Here is a 26,853-nt window from a genome sequence, read left to right as displayed (position 1 = left end):
AGGAGTCTTATCAAGTGCCACATCAATAACGTAAGAAAATAATTTTTTTTGCAAAGAGAAGCGTGTATAACGAAGAATGATTTTATTTTGCTGACTTAATATCTAATTATTTAATTGAGTTTAACAGAGGCAAACCGTAAGCATATAGTGCTGTTACTCGTAGCTATTATAACATTGACTAGCTGGCGTTAAGCGCCAAATTAAGCTCTGAAGTTCAGGTCAAGCATGCAGCGCACTTAGGCTAAAGACGGGGGCAAACCAGTCCAATATTTCATCCAACATGCGATTTTTGTGATGTTGGATGAAATGTTGGACTGGTTTGAGTCACTTTAAAATTTTGAAAAAATTTGAAATTTTTAAAAAAGAAGAAAAAAATCGTGTTGGACGATGTTGGATGAAGTTTAATCGCCGTCAAACATTTCATCCATCATTTTCGGCAAGTTCAAAGAAATTAAGTTGCATGAATTTTCATAGTGGATTGGTTTGGTGGTACTTTTCATCCAACATATAAAAAATCCAGCGAATTTCAAACGATGAAACGTTCGAAATTGACGTTCGAAAACATTCGAACGTTCGAGTTTTTAAATGGAATGCTTTTAATTTGATGCGTTTCAATAAAAACATCATTTCGGCAGGCATATCAGATAGGATCAGTACTCTACTACAAAGATTTAAGAATGTCTAGCAGTGAGGAAGAGCTATACCCTGTGAAAGGAAAAACATTCGAACAACACAGAAAAGAACAAGAGAAAATAGCACGAGAAAAGGCTTTGGAAGAGAAGAATAAAGAAGAAAAAGGAGAAGGTTCAACTGCTAAGAATAAAAAGAACAAAGATGGGGAAAGTAATTCTGCCAAAAACAAGAACACCAAAGAGGAAAAAGGAGAGAAAAAAGGAGCCAAAGATTGGATGGAAGATGGAAGTATCTATCCTTATAGATATGTTTGAAGAAAGGACCTTGCTTGTGGGACTGCTTTGATAAAGAATACTCGAAACGAGATGTAAGAGATATTGCCTATGCGGAAATTGCAAGTACTTTAGCCGTAACTGTAACATCGCTAAAAACTAAAATAAATGGCGTGAGGGCACAATTTGGAAGGGAATTGGTTAAAGTGAACAAGACAAAGAGTGGACAGAGCACTGACAAACTGTATGTTCCCAACTGGGTCCATTATCAGCGCCTTTTGTTCTTAGTGCCTGTGGTTAAATCAGCTAAAAGTAAAGACACTCATAAATGTACAATTGAGGTGGAAAATCTCGAAAATGACGAAAATGAAGACTCCAAGGTGCCAACCCACAAGAAAAAAAGCATTTCTGAGCGCAAATTAGATTTACTATCCAAATGCAATGAGGCGATTACCAAACCAGCCAAAGCCACCGGTGCTACCTCTCCCGTGGTTAACAAGAATTCCACCTCGAACTTTGCTGCCTACGTAGATAAAAGTGTCTAAATTGGGAAACCGTGAACGAAGATACGCTGAAAAGCGAATTTCTGACGTTCTGTTCGATGTTGAGATGCAATCCGACAAGGACGAGCATGTAAACCGACCAATGATCTATGGGAATTATTCCAATCAGTCTTATTTTAATAGCACACCAGTGCAAAAGAACATTGGAAGCAGTTCTTTTAGTAACGCCAACAAAACACCACCAGTACAAGCACATAGCTAAACTGATATCATAAAAAATTCTTTCTAGGAGTAGGAATACTTTTTATTAAAGAAACGTTGTATTTGTTACTATATTACTAGGAAATTAAAGTATGCAATTTGATATAACAAACAAACTTTTCTAGGAATATGAGTATTTTTCATAGCTCACAAACATTGTATTTTATTTCGTTTTATATCACTAGGAAAAACACTTTTACAAGACATCTAAGGATATAAAGTCCTGTTCATAAAAAATAAATTGTTCTTTAGCAATATTTCCACTGCCAGTCTACAACTGCTTTGTTCATAAAATAATCTTGATAATCGTCCCTGCTTGCTTTAGCTGGAACAGATGCAATGTGACCACTTTTTAGGCATTTGGAGGGAATGAAATGTCTCCGTGGCAACATTATCACGCCATTCGTCTTCTCGAATATTACCATTGTGAAGGATAGAATCTGCTTAATTTACCGCACGATAAGCTGATTTTTTGATAAGCATGTTGTGCAATGCCAAAGCTGAAAGGACTATGTTTTCGACATGTTTTGGCTCCAAATTTATTGTAGTAAAAAAGACTCATCTGTTGGCAAGAATACCAAACAGATTTTCGGAAATTCGTCTTGTGTCAGTTGTAGATTCGTTTATCTTCAGTAAAGTTTTGCTGAGGATAAGGTTTCATCATAAATATTTTTAATGAAAACCATCGTCACCAACAAAAACATAGGGCAAAGAAACACCACTAAACAAATCATCATCCTTTGGAAGCTTCACCGCCCTATCTTGAATGGTTTGTAGCAAGGAACTGTTGTTCCACACACCTGAGTCGTTAACTCGTCCGTCAGACCCAACATCAGCGTACAAGCATTCGTACTCAGGACCAGCAATCGCCAAAAGGATTATCGATTGAGTATGTTTGTGGTTGTAGTAGTAGGAGCCGCAATTGGCAGGCTTCTTTACAGTAATGTGCTTCACATCTATTGCATCTAATGCATAAGGATAGTTGCACCTAGTCTCGGAAATTTCTAGCCACTCTTTCTCGGATGATGGTAGTTGAAGAAATTTTGGGACTAATTTATCCACCAAAGCCCTGCAACACCCTTTTATTATATAGGATACTGCATTCAAAGAAATTCTGAACAGAAAATGAAGTGATTGAAATGATTCTCCTGTCGCAAGAAAACGAAGTGTAAGGGCGAGTTTTTCTTCTGCCATAGTTGGTCTGTGGCCACCACAGTTGCTCATCTGCCCCGGTGATATCAGATTGTATATTTCATTAAGGAGGAAATCGAAATCCCCTACATCCATCCGAAACATTTCCCTAAATCCGAATCTGTCTTCAATCTTCAATTCTTTAATGATGCAACTAAAATATCCAATGTGGTCCCTCATCTTTATCCACTCTCTTGTTTTTCTGCGGGTTGGTTTTTCATCGTCTGAATGGACGAGTTCGTTCAGCAAAATAAGCAGCACTGCAGAATTCCTTCCGTCCTCCATTTTGTTTTTCATAAATGAATGAACTCTTCATCGTTCGAATGTTTTTAAAAGCAGTCCCACAAACCCAAAATTTTGCTCCACCCAATATGCATTTATTTTTTCATCCAATAGTTCATCCATCATGGAAAAAAATTTTGGATGAAATGTTGGACTGGTTTGGCCCCGCCTTAAGACAGATATTCTCAACGCAGCACATTTGTTGCTCACCGAAGGGACTAAAATCATTTAGTGAATATTATTAATTTTACTCTTGACTCTTAAATGGATTTATCTGCAGGTGGCCATCCGTGCAGGACTAGCACACAATCCGTCGTTTGTTGATAAAAAGTTGAACTTATCCACAGGTGGACTTATCCATGGAGAAATATGATATTTATGACGTCTTACGTTTGGGAGAACGAACATCCTCCCTTTTTCCAAGGTAGTAATTTGCTTCTTTTAAGTTCCATGGATATTATACATCGGGTACTCATACTTTTTTTACGGTCAAAAAGTAGAAAAAAACAAACCCAAAGTTAGATTGCCGTAACTCATGAAGGGTAGGGTTTCATAAAAGGTACTGCGCATTTTTGTTAAAAGAAAACCAGCCGTACTGCTCTAAGAATTTGGTCAAGTCAAAATAATAACTACAGGCAAAATAAATAAACAAGACCGATAGTTACTATAGTTAAAATAAATGTAATTTTTAAAAAAACGAGTAAATAAATATAATTTGACATGTATGCATTGAAATCTAATTTAGGTCAACATCAATGTATTTCAAAGTATTAGGACTTTTTCATTATATTTCATGTTTGTTTTCTAAATCCATAAATATAATTTTAAACGAAAAAATTCGCAAATGAAAGACATGTTTTTGGCGCAAGTAAAAGCTGCGACAGACTCATAATATGCTAAAGTTGATATTTTGTGCAATTTGAATGAAACTACCATACACCGACCTGTTTTAATGTTTTACTGTGAAATATAAAACTTAATTAAAAAGAAAAAAAAAATTTTCCTGAAATACTCGGGAAACTAAAACGGACATCATAAATTTTACAGTAAAATAGTTGCTCAAAATAAACTTTTGCTATAAAATAAGACCATATTAATTTTTATTTTTCGTTATTAATTTTAAAAAGTTCTCTAATTTGCTAGACGTGTTAATTGTAAGTTAGCATATAGTTCACCACTATCCATATTGTTCAATGTTTATTATTTCTATGTTCACGTAATAACGAACGAAGAAACACAGAATTTATTCTTTGTGGCTTTAATTGTAATTTCTAATACATTTTCTTTGAACATTTTGTTTTTAAAAAGCTTCTGATAGAAATTGGAATAAGTAAGTATTGCTTACACGCGATAAATACACCTCCAAGAAGTACGCCTAGAAGATTAGTCAAAACTTTAAAGAATTGTGGACTTTAGGCATTACTTGCACGGTATATCATATTTCAACGGAAAAACAAACAATTACTGTATCCTAATTTCATGTACTGAATTGTCTCTCATTTACAAATATCTGTTATTTTAAATGATCTTTATTGTTGCTGGAGAATTAGATACTTCAATTCTCATAAATCGTTATACTGTTTAATTGTTATAGACAACAAAGATGTCCATGTCATGTAACTGCTGATGATTGCCTGCAGAGTTGCATCCATATGCACGTCCGCCGTAGCGATCCGATTATAACTTTTTTCTATGATTGTTTCCCATGTTTTTATTTTCATGAGATTTTCGCGCATCAAGACATTTGAGAATTTGACAGCTGAAAAAAGGCAGACTTTAGGTGCAGAAGGTTGAACTACGATGAAAAACGTTTCTGCTTTGGCTAGTAGCATTTTTTTTTCACTGTCAACCAACCTCATCATATCCAAAACTATTAGCCTCTTCACATATATACACTAGATTTTATTTTATTTTTATTGAAGATAATACGGTACAGTTTGGGAACATCTCAAGGTATAACGGGTCTTAGGCGGATGGGAACAACCTATACGGCTTAGATGGAGGTAAGCATTTGCTGGGCATTCAAGTTATAAGACCCAGTCCGGGATGTTGTGAGGTTTCATATTTTAATGATTTTTTTTTTCTATACAACCCGGTTCTATGTGCCGGATAATTGCTTGCTGATAAAGCCTAAGTTACGGTCTCCCATTAATCCATTCCTGGGATATCAGCTGTACTTCAAAACTTCAATGTGTACTCTGCACATTCTGTCCAGCTGGAATGGGTAGGGACTGTTTTATGATTTATTTATTTTCTTTCTCCCAGCTACGTCACAGTGTCATTAATTTAAGCAATGATCGGTTTACTTGTTCTTTTGCTAATTTACCACACTTTTAATTGTCAATAGACTTTTTATTGTAAAAATTCTGTACATAATCATTTTTAATTGTTTATATGTTAAAACATCCGTAATTTTAACTATGTACATATGCAAAGACTTGTTATTTAGCGATTTATACCCACAGTATTAAAAACTTTTTATGTTATTCTAAACGTATTTATATAGCAATGCTTTTGCTGTTAATCGCTCAAGCGTATTATATTTCCCAATTTTACATAAAAGATGTGACTTGATTATAATATTTTACAACTGATGAAGGCTTGTTAGCCGAAATATATTGTGTCTTAATACATGTTTTTTTTCTTTCATTTATATTATATACACATCACATGCATTGGCTTATATATATATTTCTTTTTTTGGAAGTAAGATCTAGGTGTTAATTATTTAGCCTGTAGTTATTATTTTTACATAGTTATATCAAATTAATGACAGTTAAAGAGTTTCCAATTATTTAATTTGTTTATTCTTCATACATTGATCTAGAAAAGCCAGCCACTTTTTTGTCCGCTTTAGTTTATTTAATACCCCCAAAAACAATTCTTTCATTTTTTGTCTACAGTCTATCATATTTACTAAAATCCTTTTTTTGCAGCAATTAAGTATATATTAAAAACTTCAAAGTATGACTTTATGTGAAAAGTTATACATGCAAATAATACTCAATTCGTGGAGGCCAAATACTACATGACAAAAAAAATCAAAATTATTAATTAATTAGATTTATCTTTCAGAAAAATTTGTGTAACTAATATGTAATTGAGTTTGTTTCCATTTTAGTATAATGTTGGTGGGAGGACAGCTTTATCTTCTCATTTCTTTTGTTTCTTCCTGGGATTTACTGATCGATGGTAGCGTAAGAATTATCTCAAAGAAAGGAGATATAAACATAGCAGTATTTTTATCTTTGTGTCTGAACAGAAGATTAAACGTAGATTCCCTGTTGATGTTGGAAGCTATCGATTCGCAAACAAATAGAAATAACCTGTTTTTAAAACTTCTTCTTCAAAGGAGAAAGAATGGTGGAATAACATCAGGCTACGTGATTTACGATACATGCGGTGAATCTGAAAACGCAATAAAAGATGTTTTTGAAATTGGTTTGGAGCATGTAAACACCTTGTCCAGATGTAACCGTAGTTGCTGTGCTGCTTATCCTTCGCGTAAGGATGAGATACTCGTATTAGCTAACTTGCGAAGAGATGAATCATCTTTGTTAATGAATTTATTACTAGTTGCGAACAAACCATTTGTTGCACTATCTCGTGACAACTGGCATTATCATTATGATCAATCCAATAAAGGCAATTATAGATCACATGCTCAAAACTTTGATGTGTTTAAAGTATATGTTAAGATTATAAAAGAGATGAAATGGAAAAATTTTGGTCTAATTTATTCTAATAACTCATATGGCGTAACAGGGTATTTAAGGTCACTGGATATATTTAAGAAGAAGTACTTTTGTTTCAGTGCTTATTACATGTTTACTAGTGGTACTCATAATAAAAGTAATGACGCTGTAATGAAAACACTTAAGAGGGATTCATACATTGATGTTGTTATATTGTGGCTAACAGTTGAAGATAGCATCCATTTCTTTCATCTAGCAAAAGAATTTTCAATATTTAACAGAACTTGGTTAGCAGGTCCTGCCATTTCATACCTTCCTTCATATTATTTTCGGTCGTTTGAACCATTTGTGATACAAGGAATGATAATCGTCAAAAGAGAGACTGTTTCAAATCCCAAATATTTACTAAGACCGAGAAATGTAGCCAAATGGGGTAAAATTACCAATACTACAACTTTGCAGGGTCTTAACAAAACACATTTGGAGTCTTTGGCAGAACAAATAACACCGCATACCATTGATTTGCTGGATGATACTGTGACTACTCTAATGATATTTCAACAAGACATTAGGAAACATATCCTCAAGCATTACTCAAAACCTAATAGCTATATTATTAACCAAATTCAAAGGCATTCCGTGAACTTTAAACCAACTCAATTAAATTTGGCAGAAATACAAATTTTACAAATCAATAAAATAAATCGGACAGTAAATTTTGCAACTGTCGCCACTGTGGACACTCGTGATGTAGTAGTGCGTATCTCTAAAATCGGAAAAAGTGTTTGGGCAGGATACAAAGACACAGCTCCGGTATCAAACTGTCACGATATTTGTCAGGCAGGCTTTGAGCCTATCTATACAAATAAAAAATGTTGCTTTATATGTGAAAAATGTGAGGAACGTTATTATAAGCCAAGCCATGGCAAATCAAATTGTTTAAAGTGTCCTTCTGATACAGAATCAAACACAAATAGAACGTTATGTTCTCCTTATACGAACAAATACATTACATATAACTATAAGGAAGCTTATGTTGTACTAACCTTAATGGCAGTTGGTGTAATCGTTACCTTAATGTTTGTTATTTTGTTTATAAGGCATAAAGCAACACCAGTTGTTCGTTCATCTATTTTTTCGTTATCCATAACTCAGTTATTTACTCACCTTATTCTCTTTTTCGCACCGTTGGCATCAATTGGTCAGATAAATGACACATCTTGCATAATTACACTAGTGATGCAAGGTCAATTAATATGCTTTCTGTTATCAATCATATTCTCAAAAACCATGTTCCTTGTAGGTGTTTTCCAAAGCAAAACAGTGCTTGCACGTTCCACTATAGTAAGATCTTTTCAACATGTCTGGCTGTTAATCATCCAAATAGTTTATGGATTGATTGTCACTGCTGCTCTTTATTATTCACCATATGGTATTACTCACGTGAAAAACAAAGACACGCTTGTTAATGAACTAATATGTGAGAATTTTACTCTGATGGTATCTCAATTTACTTTTATATTACTTCTCACCGCTGTTTGTATGGTTCAAGCCTTTCGTGCACGACAGCTACCTTCGTATTACAATGATGGAGGAAAGATACTATACGCATCATTTGTCGTCATCCTAACATTAATCATAGCTGCATTGTTGCATCCAAGTTTAAAAGGCTTCAATTATAAATTTCTCCATTTTCAGCTCCTTACCTGGCTGATAAATTCTTGCATTTTGTTTTTTATGTTTGCATTTAAAGTATGGATAATTATCTTTAAGCCCGAAAAAAACAATATTCGAGCATTTAAGAAAGTATTGTACAATAACACAACAGAGAGAGTAAACATAAAAATTACGAGAAGAGAAAACCGTCAAAACCCATAAAGTGATAAGTTGTTGTGATAAGTTGTTGTGAATATTTGTGTGTTAGTCTGCATATATTGTTTATAGTATTGTTTTGGTGACAGGACCGAAGATTTACCAAACCACCCCACTGGTTTAAAGCATGTAAACAAGTTGGGCGTATCATGTATAAAGGAAGCTATCCTGTGTAAACATAAATGGAACAAACACAAGGCAACACAATTTTTAAAAGGCATAATTTTTAACATTTTTAAAGTGAACATATAATAATCACACATGTTTGAATCAGAAACGTACAGCAGTAAAAGTAGAGCGAGTACTGACAGTATTGATAAAATAGTATGCGTAAGATTTTTAATTTGATATAACATAAGCAAAACAATCTTAATTGTTTATATTTCTAAAAAGTAAGGCGTGAAATAGCCATCTTAAAACTTGATATTCAGAACGAGGGCAAACTAGCTGGAGGAACATAAGGCAATTAAAGGCAATGTATATGTTGTATACGTTAAGAACATTCTATATAAAATTCTGTAAATGTAATCTGGCCATAAAATATATAACTTGACGGCACACCTCTTCTATTTTTATTGTGTGAAATTGATAGTTTCAATAATCTTGCGTGGGCGTAAATTGTCTATATGATTAAGTACTGAAATAATGTGACCTTTCTTAACTTCAATTAGGCGTGTGTTATATTTTGGGGGAATTTTGAAAAATGCTGACCTGGTAGATGTAAATGTAATAAATTGTTGTATTACTTATGTAAGATAATTGAAGTAACTACATCGCAATGTAGATATAACTAACCTTTTAAGACAGAAAGTTTAATGAAAGAAAGGAGGTTTTTCGAGAGAAGAACCGTAGTTTACATGCATCTTGATCACCAGGTGGTTATCAGGGTGTAACGAAGGTAATATGTACTTGGGCTAAAACAGAAATATGATTTGAAGGAAACAGTGATACATTATTTTTGATTCCAATTACAACGATTAATAAAAAATGCCACATTATACATAACTACCACGTTAAGTAAGCACCAATATTTTTTTTAAAAAAAAGGATATTTATCAATATCTCTAAAATAAAGATAACTGAGAAATGATACAGATATTTTCAATATAATGATGAAGAATCATCGCGCTAGTAAATTGACAACAAAAAAAACTACATTATTCGCGACGTTTCGGATGTTCACACACCCATTTTCAAGCAATCAAAAACGTACAATGTTCTCCTAAATACATACAAGTTTAACAGCAACCATAGTTACAGATTAAATACTAATTGTATAAATACAATGGAGCAGATCTAATGTTGTTATTCAACTGGGGACTATCCCGCATTATGAACAAACTCTCTTTAATCTCTAGCAAATACCGGCTGTTACCCCTAGAGAGTATACTAAAATCGTCAAGAGATGATGTGGTGTGACAGGCTTTAAGATGATCTTTAATTGCCGTGCAATTCTGATAAAGGTAATTCTGTTGTTTTAGTTGACAAAGACATCTACAACAACAGAATGGAAGAAATTCTATCTGACAGCAGCAAATTTAGAAAGCTCAGTCTACCATCTGATAAGCTTTTGAATTTTACCATTGGTCAAGAGAGAAAGATTACCAATGTTTATAAGGCTCTCTTAAAACCTGGCGGGCTGAGTGAAGCCAATTACAATAAATTTCGCCCTGTAGGCTCCAAACCTGGTATACTTTATGGGCTTTGCAAGGTCCATAAAAAGTGTATTAATGGATGTCCACCCTTTAGACCTATCTTATCTGCTATTGGTATACCGGTCTATAAGTTAGCTAAGTTTTTTGTCCCTGTGTTATCTAACGTCACGAAAAACGAATATACAGTTCATGACTCATTCTCCTTTGCCGAAGACATCATTCAACAAGATGGCAGTCTCTATATGGCCCAGGGGCGGATCTAGCGTACGTCAGAACCGGCAAGCGACTGACATCTTTTCAAACCTTAGAAATGTAGATAAGTGAAAAATAAAACAAAACGCCGGTCAACCAGCAACCGATATTACGGAATTTTGTTCGGCCCCGGACCTGACGCGCGTGTGGCGTTCGAATTTACGTGGTCTGTGTATTAGGTTGTGGATGGCGTATATTTGTCTTCTGCCTTTCGCCGTTTCTGCTGATGTAAGTCAAAAAGCGACTGGAATTCGTATATTTTTTGTTGATTTGATTGGTCAAAACGGTTGATTTGGCTGTTCTGATTGGTTGTTGGGTTTTGACTGACATTCCTAATTTCAAGGTCAGCCGAAAGCAGTATTACTTCTGCGCGAGTATAAAATTGTGTAAACATAGAAGAACCGATACCGGTTGTGTTATCTTGCGGACCCGTCAGTGGCCAAGAACTCTCCCACCCTTGATTAAGGTTATATGTTCGCCCTTGATTTTATTCTTTTTGTTCAAACACGGCTGCCGAGAGCATGTTTGAGCTGGTCCGTCTAGCTATGCAAAAGAATGATTTGTGTTATATACAAGATATATATTTGAAATATTGTAATAAAATAAAGAATCTTCCTTCGTTCTCAAACGAAGATATATTGAACTCAATCAATAACAACAACATATTGAGAAATTTTAATGCTGAAGTTTATCTTCCAAAGATTTAACGAAAAGACCTTAACAAGTGTGCAGTAGCCTTGTGGTAAGGGTGTTAAGTTTTTACTTGTTTTTTGTGTCATAGCTAGCTCTATTAGGTAACCATGGATATTTTTTTAATCATTTAATTATTCAGCTGGCTCCATTGCTCTTTTATTTAAAGTAGCTAGCAGCTGTCTGCACTGTCAATTGTTCCCATAATCACACAGTGATTATGGGAACAATAGAAGATCATTAAATTTATACAATAGATCTTGTCAGCTAATATTTTGATAAGAAGATTTGCTAAATTAAACCAAACTCAAATGTAAACAAACTTCAGTCGCTCTCCATCACAGTGCTTGCTAGCCTTTGATTTGTTAAATAAAAGTTTAAAAATGGGAGCTATATAGCTATAGCTTTGACAAAGCTCTTCAAGACTTATGTTTTTATTTAGCTCTGAAAGTACTGGAAATTGCTTGTACAGTTCTGCTTCCATCCTGCTTGTTGGTGACAATTCGTTGGTCGAGGATCTCAGAATTTTAACGTCATTGGAGTTGTTTCTGTGTTCTGAATATTACAGTAGGCACCCTGTTTTGTTGTCGTTATTTGAAGAACACAAAGGTAAGGTATTTAAATCTGTTGATAGCATTTTGCGAATTGTAACATCTTTTGAAGCTCTTGATGCTTCAAGTTCTTCGTGCTCTAATAATTTGGTAAAAAATGAAGCCATTGGTAACTGTAAAAATCAAAAGTGGTGTAGCTTACTTTGCATATTTGCTTTGTCGTCAGTGTCATTGGCCAACATTAATACATATTTTCCGGATTGTGGTGACTCAAGGGATAAAATTTTATTCAATTGTATAATCAGTCCAAGAAATCCCACTCCTTCTTTAAGGACATTGAAATTTCTATTTTGTTTACAAAGTTTTAATGTTGACTCAAGTATCACCTTTAAGCCTAATCATTTTGTTCCCATAATTTTTGTGCCTAACGGTACAAAGCGAAAGTTACCGCACATCACAAAAAAAGAAAAAATGTCTTGTGTGCCTACCAAAAAAATTTCAGTTCAGTCAAAGCTCAGTTTTTGGACTGATAAATGTAGTGACACTTTAATTTTTCCAAAAGTTATGCCATTAATAAATGTTCATAAACCTGTTGTGTCAAATCCTTTAACCATCACACCAAGTTTAGACAGCAATAGTCTCATTTTTTGAATCCTCACATACAATTTGTCATCCACCTGTCCAATCCCATGTTGCAACAACAAGCATTGTCACACAACAGATTTCACAATCAACTGTAATTTCAGAAGCTTGTGCAGTTACAAAAATGCCCTTTCCTACACCATCACCTTGTAGTAACATGCCAGACAGTTTATTACCTGTGAATAGATTTGATGTGTCATTGTACCGTGAAAAAATGAGAACTTTGAAAAATGACACTTCAGCAATTCAAGACCTCATTAAAAACGTTTTTAAACCAAATAACAATTATGTGTTCCCAAAAACTAAAAGATGCTTTCGCTTTGAATGGTTAAACAAATTTCCTTGGTTGTGTTATTCACCAGCAGTTGATGGTGCATATTGTCTTCCGTGTGTTTTATTTGGAGAGAAATTTCCAACCAAAACCAACAAAATTAAAAAACTGTTTTCTGAGTCATTTAGATATTGGCCAGATGCCAATGCTCATTTCCTCAAGCATAATTCTAGCACTAGACTTCATACTGATACATCAGCTGTATTTACTAGCTTTATAAGTAATTATTTTGGTAAGTCCCAACCAATTGGGTTGAAAGAATAACTGGTTTAGATACTTTTCAGGAGCTATATATTGCAATTCATGTTACCCTGGAAGAAATGAAGTTAAATTAAGAGAGGAAATACAACCATGATACTTCAAAACAAGCAGTTGGTTTTTTTCATCAAATAGCCAACTTTGAATTTGTTGTCACTCTTGTAATTACAAGAAGTATTTTTGATGTTACTCTGCCTGTGACACAACTGCTTCAAAATAAATCTATAGATATAATGGACTCAATAGATTTAATAAAAACTTTACAAAATGTTTTAAGACAGACAAGAAACAACGTCGACCATTTTCATGACTTATGGTACAAGGAAACTCTTTCTCTCTGTGCAAAGGTTGGTATAGAGGAGGAAAAAAAGAGGACTGTTGGAAGACAAATTAATAGGGATAATCATCCTTTCACCTGTATGTTTGACTTCTACAAAAAAGCTGTTACTAACCCTCTCTTAGACCACCTTAACAGTGAAATGAAGTCTAGATTTGAACCTATTGCACTTAGTGTATATAACGGCTTATGTATTCTCCCTGCTAAAATGATAAACCTTCTTTCCAATGGTAAGGTTAATTGGAAAGAAAAATTTACATCTTTTTCCTCTTTTTATGAAGATGATCTTCCTAATGCATTAGCTTTATGTGGCGAATTAGAACTATGGGAAAGGTACTGGCTAGATTTCAAAGGTACCAGGCCTGAAACAATTGCCCAAACTTTAAAGTCGATTGATTTAAAAGTATTTGTAAATTTAAATGTGGCACTGCGTATCTTAGCCACTATACCTGTCACAACATGTGAGTGTGAGCGCTCTTTTTCATCCATGAGAAAATTAAAAAGCTATACTCGCACAACTATGGTCTCTGACAGACTTAATGGACTTGCTCTCATGTACATACATAATGAAATAGTGCCGGATGTGCATCAAGTCATAAATAAGTTTGCTAAAGACAAAAGACATCTTGAACTTATTTAATAAATTTGAAATAAATAATTAGATACAAATAAAATACTTACCTTATGTAATTACTTTACTATACACTTTAACTTTATATACTTTTCTACCCCAACCCTGCTACTTCTTTTTCCTTTCTACAGGTTCAGCTTGCTCTGGCTGATAGCACCTGTTCTAGGAGTCTCCTGTCAGGAGCTTTATGGCAACTTTTAACTACCTATTACGTTATTTTATTTCGTTTTATATCACCTCCACGCACTTTACCCCCAGGGTTTAGCTTGCTCCTGCTAATAGTACCCGGTTTATTGGAGCGCTAGCTGACTGTACTTGTCTGGCACACTAAATAATATATAATGTTATTGAATGTTGCCTAGGCAAGCTGATGAGCCCTGATATTGGGCGAAACAGTCTGATAATATATAATTCCTACCGTTGTTTTTATTATCCCCTAACTTTATACAACAAATACATTTTTCCAAAATTAACGCAAAAGAGTGGTTTTACACGTTAAAGAGTAAGAGGAGATTGGACTTTGATTTAGCCTGTTAACGCTTTAGCCCCGTACCCCATTTGGGGGGCTTACAGCGCCCCCAAAAACCCCAAGCTGTTTTGGCGCGCAGCGGTTTGCTACGCAAACGACTGCGCTTTTTTGGTTCGCAAAATTTGTGACTGACATAAAATAAATTCTATATCCGCCCCTGTGGCCAGCCTTGACATTGACTCTTTATTTACCAACATTCCGTTAAATGAAACGATAGAAATATGTACCAACCTGGTCTTTGATCAATGTGATAGGTGTCAAGGTCTAACTAGAAGTGAGTTTAAATCTCTTTTAGAGCTAGCTACCAAGGAGTCATATTTCATTTTTAATGACAAAATTTATCAACAAATTGATGGAGTGGCTATGGGTTCACCCTTAGGCCCCACATTTGCTAATGCTTTTTTGTGCCATCATGAACAAAACTGGTTGAACAATTGTCCAACAGAATTCAAGCCCGTCTACTTTAAAAGGTACGTTGACGATATTTTTGTGTTGTTTTCATCCCCGGACCACTTGCCAAAATTTCAAAATTACTTGAATAAATGCCATCCTAACATCTCTTTTACATCAGAGACGGAAAAGAGCACTAAATTATCTTTCCTTGACATATCCATTACTCGTGATGTGGACCGAAAGTTTATTACATCCATATATAGAAAGCCTACTTTTAGCGGAGTGTACACGCACTTCGATAGTTTTATTCCTGAAAGCTATAAATTCGGCTTAATTTATACTTTGCTTCATCGTTGTTTTAAAATTTGTTCAAGTTGGTCAATGTTTCATCACGAGGTTATTAGAATCAAAGATATCTTTATTCGAAATGGTTATCCAGAACTATTTATTGACAAGGTCATAAAACACTTTTTTTCAATATCTCGCAAAACCAAAGAAGTCACCCACACAGCTGGGAAGAAAAACCTTTTGATTGTTCTCCCTTTTTTAGGTAAAACATCTTTACAAACGAGAACGAAGTTAGAAAAACTTTTTAAATCTACTTTGCATTGTTGTAAACTTTCTGTTGTTTTCAGAACTCACACTCGCTTATCTAACTTCTTCAGATTTAAAGACCTGTTGCCCAAAGAATTAAAGTCAGGCGTCATTTACAAATATAAGTGCAGTGGCTGCAACGCCACTTATATAGGTGAGACGTCGCGTCATCTTAAGGTTCGGGCAAGCGAGCACCTCGGAGTGTCTCCCTTAACAGGTAAGAAATCAACCTCATCTAATTGCACGGCAATTAAAGATCATCTTAAAGCCTGTCACACCACATCATCTCTTGACGATTTTAGTATACTCTCTAGGGGTAACAACCGGTATTTGCTAGAGATTAAAGAGAGTTTGTTCATAGTGGGGGATAGTCCCCAGTTGAATAACAACATTAGATCTGCTCCATTGTATTTATACAATTAGTATTTAATCTGTAACTATGGTTGCTGTTAAACTTGTATATATTTAGGAGAACATTGTATGTTTTTGATTGCTTGAAAATGGGTGTGTGAACATCCGAAACGTCGCGAATAATGTAGTTTTTTTTGTTGTCAATTTTCAATTTAGCTAAAATAACGTTAGGAACAAATACACAAATATTAATCATTTCAGGTTCATTTTCATTTTAAGTTGATATAAAAATAAACTATATTAATAGAATACATTAAGAAATATAGCCTGAGTTCAAAAGTATAGACCGAGCTTGCGAGGTCAATGCGAGGTAGATAAAACAGTTTATATTGGGTTTACTAACTGATAGTTATTGATGGAGTTTGCATAGCATGTGTTACCTTTGTTTATCAAACCGGCGTAAACGTTGTTAGCTTTCTGCTTGGATTTGGTCTTTCGATCAAGTGGGGGTTTTGGTAATGGTGTGGCTGGATACGGACCGTTATCGGCAAAAGAGTTTGATGCCAAAGAAACCACTTGGGAACTTTTGAGGTTGTGGATGTTGCGGGACTGCGCTGTTGGGACCATTGTAGAGAATCTCTAGCAAACCAAATGCAAAATGATGTTTTCATGCATATGTCACCAAGTTTGCGTGCAGTTATATATGCAGATTTGCTGGAAAAATCGAGATTTTTTAAACAACATGTAACCGATCTAGAATTGTAACCTCTAGCACCTATTCAACAGCGTAAAGATGTGGAGACCAACCTTTACTACGTATCAGTTCAACTAAAGAGGAGCATTTAAGAAGTTTGGTACAGTGCCAGGACTCCATATTCTCCTCACAAGGGCAGGTAAGTTCGATTGGAATGGCAATCTTGGAATAGTTGGAATACATTACAATGTCTGGTCTGAGTGATGTAACAGCTATGTGACCGGGAACAAAGATATTGTATAAGTGAGATAATATCACCCAGTCACTGGCGTGATGGAAAAGACCTGTTGGCTTTGATCTTTTTCCAGAGGTACATGTACCTGCTTTAAAAATGGTGTTTTCTACAATTTACTTTTCGGTGATGGTTTAATTTGTGAAAAATTCTTTAAGGTTTAGAAAAAGCTCGCAAAGAACAGAATCATGTCAGAAAGTAAATCGACCTTGACAAAGGGAAACCTTGCAAGAACTTAAGACATGTGCTGTGGTGCATAAAAATTTTCCTCACAAGGAACAACTGGATTCAGTGCAAATCTTCCAGCGTTTTAAGTTGCTGGATGAGGGTAAAGCGTCACAAGTATAGGCCAACCAGAAAGAAAAAAGTTTGGTGGCATGGCAAGAATGGAATTCCAGGACAGGTCATTTTAGATGTAATTCTCCCATCTGGTCAACTGCCCTTGTACTTGTAACTGCATGGCTCTACTCATGTTCGCTTCCTTGTCTATATCTTTTGCTGTGTTAAGCATAGCACTGTCTGGAAGTGGGAATCTTAAAACCTTTTTGAATGCCTAGGCCAGCTCTACCCGGTTGGGGAGTACCTATCATGGATCGAACTGTCGCTACTGTCTCTGCCGTCGTAACTACGTCTTTTACTTTCCACTTACCCAATTTTAAAGAGCGGGCGCTGTTTGGGACTAGTGAATCTTTAAAGTCTCTTAAAAGTAGATGGCCGCTGATTTTGAAGGACTTCAGTAGTGATATCAGACTTTTGATTGGCAGGGGAAAAGGCGAACAGGAGCTGTACAGACAGATGTTAGTAGTGGATCGGTAAATTGAATGTCTTTTGTTCCAGCCTTGAAATTTGGGATCTAGGAACCTCGTAAATAAGCAGTGGCCATTGTGTTCGAGGGATAAGTAGATTTTTTAGAATCCAGGATTTCTGAGTTCCTTTAAAAGAAGATCTGTTTATAACTGTAAGCCCAGTTGTTAACTTATTGTCTAGCTCTCCGATTGCCTTTGCGTCTGAAATTGAACTGTCAATAATGAGATCAAGGAAACGAACAGGTGAGGAGTGTACTGATGTGATAGAGGAGGAAAAGTCAGTTGGTGTAGATGGAGGGGTAACAGAAAGCAGGGTAGTGTTTACTGACCTTAAAAGTATTATGCTTCTTGACTTACGGGGACAGAAAGTCATCCTGGCCCACGTCAAAGCAGTAGTACATCGGGTTAGGAGGTTCTGAGCTTCCGAAACAGAAGATGACAAAGGTTGATATCGTCCATAAAACCTCTAATTACTGGTAGGGATACCTTCTTCGAAGTAACAAAATTGGAGGCATCAGATAGGAGAGTAGTGTATTCAAGGATGATGTTGATACCGGCAAGAAACAAAATAATGGAAAGGGTGCACCCAGCGAAAATTCCACGCACGTGCCTGTGCAAATTGCTTGGTCTATAAATACCGATGTAATACGTCTTAAGGAACGATATCCAGCTTGGAGCAACTCCATATCTTTCCAGTGAAAAAATATTAAATTGTGTGGATGTATAAGCATTTGCGATATCCAGCCATATTGTGGCGAGCCCTGATTTGTTAATTCGGGCTTCTTCAGGAGCAGCTTGAACCATCGACATGTGTTTCCAGCAACCTGGAACCTTTTCCATACAACCTTTTTGGAGTGACGTATTGATAAACTTTCTGTTATAAATTATGTTGGCTTCTAACCGTCTTGATACAAGACTGAATAAAAGCTTGCTTGGCAATAGACCGATAATCTTTAATAGATACATATCCAATGACAGTTAGTTACGCAGACAAAAAAATTGTTTATAAAAGAAGTGCAAAAGCACAAGGGTAGTATAAATAAATATTATTTAAATTAACTTACCTTGATGTGTACCATATTTAAGAAAATAATTTACAAAGAGGTGGCAAGCCACCGCAATGATGAACTCAACCTGTTTGGTCTTTGGAAACAAGCTAGAGGTTGTACTCCTCTAGAGAACATGCCTCTAAAAGCACAATTCTCCCTTTTTACAAGGAATTAATTAAAAAATATAAAAAATAAAATAAAAAGGACACAACACATTTGAAAAGATGAACAGAACTTTAACCAAGGGCAGGTAGGTTTCGACCCATATTTCTGAACCTAAGTACCCTGGATGTCTAGCTGGGTCACCTCGAAGAGGTCCGCGGACGGTCATCAGCAGAAACTAGACATCCCTATCTTCCTAAAATTAACTTTGACCACTTTCTGTTCAACTGTGCTATTCTTTGTTTTTAACTCGGGTAATAAGTGGAGTCGTTACTCTCCAAAGAAAAGATCATGTGTGATCAAACCCCCCTGCTTTTTTTTTTTTTAACTGGGGTAATAAGTGGAGTCGTCACTCTCGAAAGACAAGACCTAGTATGATCAAACCCCCTTGCTAACTTAATTTTTAATTTGATTTTGTTTTATTCTTGACTGGGGTAATAAGTGGAGTCGTCACTCTCCAAAGACAAGACTGAGTGTAGTCAAGCTGCCTTGCTGACTCATTCCGGTTAAAATATTCTTATCTCAGCTCTTCTAAAAAGAAAACATATGACTCGTGACTGTTAATAAGGCGGTCACCACAGAAAATTACTGCTCTATCGTTGCAATGTATCCACCTGTGTACCATTTGGTCGAAGGCTATGGTTGTGTAGTGACCATTATTTAAGTTGCCGCAATGGTTGATAATAGCCCTTAATTGAAAATTTTTACGAAATTTCACTTCTCCATCTACGGTTAAAGGTATGGAAAGGGTACCAGGGTAAGCAGTAATACGAGAGGCAATTTTTAACACAAGGCCGTTGGCATTGGCAAAACGTTTTAGCTGTAAAATGAGATGGGAACCGCATGACACTACCTCTTTTTCAACTAGAGCAGTTTGATGAGTGTTGCAAACATGGCAGAAGGCATTGGTGTCTGACAACTCCTCGCTTTCAAAGAAATTATCTAAGGAAGATTGTAACGTAGGGTGCAGAGAGAGTTGGATGCATGGTGCTATAACTTCTGAGGAGCTGGTAATATGACATGAATTGCAAGTGGTTGATGTCTTGATGCCAATACTAAAAAGACTTCCAAGAAATGGAAAGTTTAATGACAGAACAGGTAGGAGATATTCAAGAACCTCGGGGACGTCGTGCTGAGCAAAGATATTAAATGCACTTCCTTTCGCAGGTGAGATATGATGTTTCATAGCACGCAAAAAATGGGAGGGATCAACTGGACTTCTAGAAACAGCCAAACTTTGAAGAACACCTACAAATGCTTCGCCTAACTTTGAGGTTGTTTTGCTGACAGAAATGACTTCTTTAACTTTTGGAGGTTATAAAAACATTGTAATGTTTGCATAACATGTGTTTCCCAAGTTTTTTAGACCGCTATTCCTAAAATCAAGGTTAGATGGCAGTGCGACTGTTGTTTTGGAAGACCTTGTAGCAAGTTTTTCGGGTTTTTTGATTTTACAAGATTTTGTGTGACTTGCGGAAGATTTCTCAGGGGGTTTTGATTTCTTACATTCCATATTTGTAACAGAAGAAATTTCAGGAATGATTGGGTCCTTTCCAGGCTCAACCCAAGTGGTAGAATTTCGAGACATCCAGATGTAAAAAGAAGCACTCATGGAGGAAAAAGTTAGGGATTTTAATAGGGAACGTAAAGGCTTGTTAGGGAAACCAAGGCGACGAAAACAGGTCCCTACTGATTCTGAACAGAAACCCCTTGCACCCACCTCAATGGCAAAGAAATGCACGATCCATCCATTGTTTTTCATAGCATAACAAAGTGAAGAATATTTGTTAAGCTTTCGTTTGTGCCAATATTCCGCGTTCTCTTCACATGGACAAGTCAGTTCTAACATAATTACAGTTTTGGAAGAACTGGATATTATTAACACGTCTGGGCGTAGTTGTGTTATTGCAATGTATGGTGGAACAACTAATACGGAATCTAAATCTGACAGTATTTTCCAATCGGAAGCAAGGTGAAGATGGCCTGGACACTTTGTATGCCTCTTCTTAGATGGTGGATGACCGGCCGGAGGTCCTACAGGCACCCAATATGTGAGAGACATTTGAGGATGGTTTCTTGCACAGAATGCAACTTTTGTCTTTCTCAATTCCCCACCTCACAAGATTGGTTGGAGAGGGAAGGGTGTCGTAGGTTGCGCCTATACAAAAGGAAGTTAGACATCGTGGCAGTGAAAGAATTGTTCTCCAAGATAAATCATTTTTCACATGTTGTTAAAAAAGAAAATTAACCTTTATTGGTTAGCAAGAAGATTTAGCAAAGTCGATAATACCCGTGGAAAAATCCACTTAAATATCTCTTCAAAAAAAACGTTTAATGTGATGTGTCTACATTTTTTCGTTTAATTCTGGTTAATTTCAACAATTGCTCGTTCAGCTTTAAAACAAACACAACCACTCCACCAACCGCTAATTTCAGAACTTTCAGAATAAAACTATAAGAATGTTTTTATTGGGTTCGAAAAGAACTTCCTACTTCGGTTGAACGAACGTTTATATTTTCAGAAAACATGGTTTCTAAATGTATATAAACATATTGTATTATATTTTTCATACGAATGTCAATGTTTTTGTGACTTAAATCTACTTTGGCTAAAGATCACTTTAATTCCTATATTTTCTGGGCCACTAGGTACTAAATGGATTGTGAACCGTTTACCCAGGCGCTACGTGAGAAAACAGCAACCTCGGTTGTTTGTATTGACCTTACTGCATTCGGTCCATGACGTCACAACCTCCGTCGCTATTTTCCCGTAGCGCCCGGCTAAACGGTTTATAAGCCATTACAACAGACCTTTACAAATCAGGTGGAAAAACTTCAAACTAGTCAATGGATGTAAGTATATTTTGAGGACTTGATGCTTGCATATTTATGCTTAAAGATGAATTCTTGTGTGAGCGTATAGGTTTACAGCAACGAATGGTAACTCTCATTTTTTAAAAACTATGGGACACATTTTAACATATTCAGAATCTTAATTCCACTTTCAATCTCGGGAAAAATATTCGCGGCATAATTTCTGCAACCAATACAACGTGGTTGTCATTGTTGTATATTTTTAGATTCAAATATCGAAAATGGAACGAAAATTTTTTTGGAGCCGTACATTAACACTTTAAAAAATGGCTTAAGCTAAACTCGTTAATCAATTGTCTAATGTCTGCATTTTTTTACTTAATATGGCATAAATGCGCTTTATCCTAGCCAAATTTACTAGTAAATTGCTAATGTCTGCATTTTTTACTTAATATGGCATAAATGCGTTTTATCCTAGTCAAATTTACTGTCTTTTATTCAATCTTGACCTAGTAGCTAGTGAAAAATCTGCAACAAAATGTCCTGATGTTGTTTTTGTCAAAAATGTAGCTAAGTTAGTTGTGTCAATGCGGCAACAGTCTCGATAGCCTGTTCAATGTTTAAGCCTGGTTAGGTAAAAACTTTAAACTAACTTCAATTAGCTATTTTTTTGAAGACATTACGCCAAAAAGAGGGCAACACTGGCTTCTCTAAAATGGCTACCATACTTAAGGGCTTACGCTTTCGCTCTTGTTTTATTTTTTTACTGTTATTGGCACTTTAATATGTAAATTAGAGGAAGCTTGGTGGCTGTTTTTGCTATGATGGGCAAAGACCAATTTGTCAAAGCTATTTAAATTAAGACAAATCTATGTATCTATTTAAACCATTAATTTTGGAACTTTTAAGAGAATTATTCTGCGAAATAACAAGAGGGTGCCTGGTTGTACATTTAACAGGGCTGCGATAACCTGTATTCGTCCTTTTTGTTTGAGCCGTGGTTGCAGGAAAGTGAATTTATTTTTTCCGAAGAACATAAATTAGAACATATGAGGCTGGAAAGTAAACTGAAGTTAAGTCGTTTGTGAAAAAATGTGTACAAGTGGACATATGATTCAAAATTGATAAAGTTATACACATCTTTCATATATATAATCCTTCTTTTTTGTACATAACTATCACCGTTTGCACTTCTAATATGTTCTTAACCATTGCAGATTTGTTTCTTGAAATACTTGCAAACATGAGAATAGGAGCAACTACATCGAAATACAGATAAAACTAGTCTTTTAAGACGGAAAGTTTAATGAAAAAAAGGAGGTTTCACTCCAAAGAATAAGAAGCCGCTAGAGAGCTTCTCCATTCTCGCCTTTACAGGGATAGACGGAAAGCTAACAGATTTCGACTGTACTGAAACAAAAACCTATGAATGTGGAAACACGAGGATTGGTGAAATTCACTTATGCTTGGGATCCGGTGCAGTCGCTTGAGTAAGCATCCCCTGCCTCCTGCAAGACACCAGCCGCATTCATTGACACCGTCCGCCAAAAGTAATAACTTTTGTTAAACGTTGGAAAAAGAAAAGTCAGAAGCTGCAAATCGTATCGTTGTTGCTTTTACCTGACATCTCCACCAACGACAACGCTTCCCACATTTATGACGTAATTGATACGTACAAGTCTGCGTTGGAACTGCTTTTACATTCGCTTTCTTCAAAGCTGCGCAGTTAATCTCTTGAACATCGATCGAAACCACAAGTAATAGAAGATAAATGAAGACAGTTGATATTCTTTCCATATTGTTGCTTTATCAGTCTTCGGTTAACGCTTGTAGAATTAACTGGTTTTATTTTCTTTCAAACTTTCACTTTTCTTTAAGTGGTTTGAAGCTAATAAAAATGTTACTACTTTAAACCACCTTTTGTCTTTCTTCGTCTTGTTTCCTTACTAGTTTTCTGTCTGAAGATCGATTGATGGTTTATTTATAAACACCATAAACATTAGGGTTTATGATGTTCAAAAGAAGTCACTGAGAAATTCCTGTTTTAAGGAAGACTTTTAAGAAAATTATGCGATTTAGGAAACAGGGAATTTTAAGACGATAATAAGGCGTATGTGTGCAGGTGTTGTGGTAGACACGTGCCAGTCATGGTAAACGAAAAGTAAGTTGAAATTATATTTTAGACGAATCTCTTCAATCTTAACAAGAATTTAAACATGTTGTAAAAACTTTAAACATGTTGTAAAAACGAGTTACTTATTCTAAGAACTGAAAAAACGTATTGAAAATTAATTAATTCTTTTTTTCGTAAGTTGAGGACAGTAGCTATTGGGAAAATCATAAGTTGGGGAAATTTATTCATTGGGAAATATTTCAATTAGTTTCTCACTTTTTCAGGAAGTATTTTTCCTGGGTACTACGACGTTTTTACACGTATTTATTTTGACATAAATTACTTCTATATTCTCTTTTTTAGAAGTGACGTTTTGTTGACACAAGTTTGTATTATATAAGTGACAAAGTAAACGTTTGTTTAATTTAAACACATTTGAAATTCAAACTATATGAAATAAATGATGTCCCGAAAGCGTGCAAAATGTGTTTATATTATTCATGATGACTATTTCTAAAAAAGTCATAGGAAGCATGCAGAAAACAAGAAAGTTTGAGAAGCAAAGTCCTTTAAAACCTAACATAAACAACAGCCATTTTGAATTTAGTTCTTATTTTGAAGTCAAATTTTGCCCTGTTGAGAATCTATTTATTAATAAGCATCAAGCAAAACACTAAAAATGTAGGATATACCATATTTGTTTTGCGATACGTCTATGATCTAGACAGAGAATATAGTTGATGTTGATCAAAGACATGTTTGTGTTTATACTTTACATGGCGCTGCGAATAGGATACTAAACACTCCTACGAACATTTCCGCACCAAGGTTTACCGCTATATTTACAGATGCTTGTTAGATATAGGTACCGTCGTACAGTTACAGCCAGTTTGTTATCTCGAAGTCAAACTATCTTGAGAGTCCACATGACAGACACTCAGAGACACTCAGCACAACAGGACAATCACCATGCAGCAACAGATCACTCAATTGTTCACCCAACTCACACCTGCTGCACGTCTACCTGAGACTCAACAACTACACCAGCCCACCCATAGGAGCAAACCCAGCCGCCCCACGATCGAAACTGACTGCACAGATAACAAGTGGGTCATCTTTAAAGCGCTTGGCAAAAATATAAGCAAATGGTGAAATTGATCGACCCTGCCTAAAGTCGAAATGAACCGCGATCTGCATGAACTGGTGGTGCCGTCAACGAACTCCTCTTTAATTTTATTGGCTCAGACCTGTTGAACACAGCCACTGAAGAGGAACTCCCTACTCACATACGCTCAGTAGCAGTCAAAACTGTCAACCCCGAGGTACATCGCCAACAATTCTTTCGTCTTAAACAGAGTTATGGTGAGACTATTATCTATTTCGTATCACGTCTGAAGTCTCAAGCGATGTTATGTTCTTTTGTCCAAAACTGTGATGGAGGCCATTGCCAGACCTCCTATAGTGAAAATACGATAACATCACAACTTACAGCCGGCTTATACAACCAATCACATCAGACAAACGTTCTCAGTGAAGTACCGACCCTGAAGACACTGTCCCAATTAGTAGAACGTATCTTAACCCTAGAATCAACTGTTCAAGCCGCATCCTACTTCTGACCTACCTGATGATATCGCGCCCATCAAATCGGACTACTATAGGTGCAAATTCACCAGCAGACAGGAACAACGTAAGAGGAAACCGGATATTCGAATTGTCACCAGAAAGGACGTAGGCAGTGCCCAGCCCAAGGCAAAAAATGCAACAAGTGTGGTAGGCTAAACCACTTCGCAGACGTCTGCAACAGCTCATCGACAAATGCAAAAGACTGCCAAGAAGAGGTATCCTTTCTCTCAAGCATCACGACCCCGTCATTATGACTAGACAATGGCCTTCCACACAAACGCTGGAATAACGACCAATTCACGAACAACAGCCAGTTGCGGACATCACAGTAACTCTGGGCAGAACTGCTTATAAAAAACTTTTCTACCGTGTTGATGATTTTACGTGGAAACAAACCCAACAACATGCTGTCACCAATACTGCTGCTGTCACCAATACTGCTGCTTAAACATGCACCGCTGGCAAGAAGCTGTTGACAACACTTATCATACCCAGGAGCAAACTTTTGAAAACCAGACATCGTCTTCGAGCAGTCAAAAACGACAACCTTTCTGTACATGGGGCTACAATCGTTGGCATATTATACACCTGCAAATCAACGGAAATTGTATACATCTGCGAACATGTTAAGGGCGTTTATTTGTCACAAACTGACATAAAAAACTTTAACATTCTCAAATCTTGGATTTGTCATCATTTTCGTGCCCAACAGCCCCCCCCTGCGGTTGCCCATTGCGAACCACATGCCCCAAGATTCCACTTACCATGCCATATCCTGTCACCACCAACCATAGAGCCGATCTAGAAGAATTAATCAAAGCATTCAACATCTGTGAACACCAACCCCTGCAAACAAAGTCCGGTGAACCTCTAAAGGTGACATTGCTACCAAATATCAATCCAGTTGCTATACATAAACCGATACCGGTGCCGCACCATTGGAAATATGCAGTCAAAAGCCAACTTGACGAAGATGTAGCGCTAGTCATAATCGAGCCTGGTCCGACAGGTAAACCAACAACATGGTGTTTCAGTATGGTAACTGTCGCCAAGAAGGACGGATCCCCAAGGAGGACAGTTGATATCCAAAACCTCAATGCAGCCACCATACGCGGAACTCACCACACACCCTCACCAGTTAACGTCTTCAGTGTTATTCCCCCTGGCAAGAAAGACAATTATTGACGCATGAAACGGTTATCACAGCGCGTCATTATCCGCAGATGCTAAGGACGCAACCACATTCATCACTAAGTGGTGGCGGTACAAATACCTCAGCTCTTAACAAGGTTTTCATGCGTCAAACGACGGATATACCAAACGATTTAATGAAATCACCCAGGACATACTTCACGCTATGTTGACCATTTTCTG

The 26,853-nt window shown here is 36.2% G+C and overlaps 3 protein-coding genes across 3 annotated transcripts; 2 read left to right on the top strand and 1 right to left on the bottom strand.

Moving 5' to 3' along the window:
* Positions 1 to 2,341: 2,341 nt before the first annotated feature.
* LOC130648216 (uncharacterized) lies at positions 2,342 to 3,145 on the bottom strand. The gene has a single exon (XM_057454252.1). The coding sequence runs from the start codon at positions 3,143 to 3,145 to the stop codon at positions 2,342 to 2,344; it is 804 nt and encodes a 267-aa protein (XP_057310235.1).
* A 1,994-nt stretch (positions 3,146 to 5,139) lies between these two features.
* Positions 5,140 to 9,034, top strand: LOC130648214 (uncharacterized). The gene is made up of 7 exons (XM_057454251.1): positions 5,140 to 5,145; positions 5,272 to 5,366; positions 5,649 to 5,707; positions 6,079 to 6,106; positions 6,264 to 8,670; positions 8,782 to 8,907; positions 8,984 to 9,034. Exons 1-7 carry the CDS (start codon positions 5,140 to 5,142, stop codon positions 9,032 to 9,034), a joined length of 2,772 nt encoding a protein of 923 aa, XP_057310234.1.
* A 5,914-nt stretch (positions 9,035 to 14,948) lies between these two features.
* LOC130648213 (uncharacterized) lies at positions 14,949 to 15,995 on the top strand. The gene has a single exon (XM_057454250.1). It carries the CDS (start codon positions 14,949 to 14,951, stop codon positions 15,993 to 15,995), a length of 1,047 nt encoding a protein of 348 aa, XP_057310233.1.
* Positions 15,996 to 26,853: the final 10,858 nt, after the last annotated feature.

The sequence above is a fragment of the Hydractinia symbiolongicarpus genome, chromosome 6, assembly GCF_029227915.1.
Source record: "Hydractinia symbiolongicarpus strain clone_291-10 chromosome 6, HSymV2.1, whole genome shotgun sequence".
Classification (NCBI taxonomy): domain Eukaryota; kingdom Metazoa; phylum Cnidaria; class Hydrozoa; order Anthoathecata; family Hydractiniidae; genus Hydractinia; species Hydractinia symbiolongicarpus.
The sequence above is the reverse complement of the archived record's forward strand: the minus strand, read 5'-3'. Positions and strand labels throughout refer to the sequence as shown.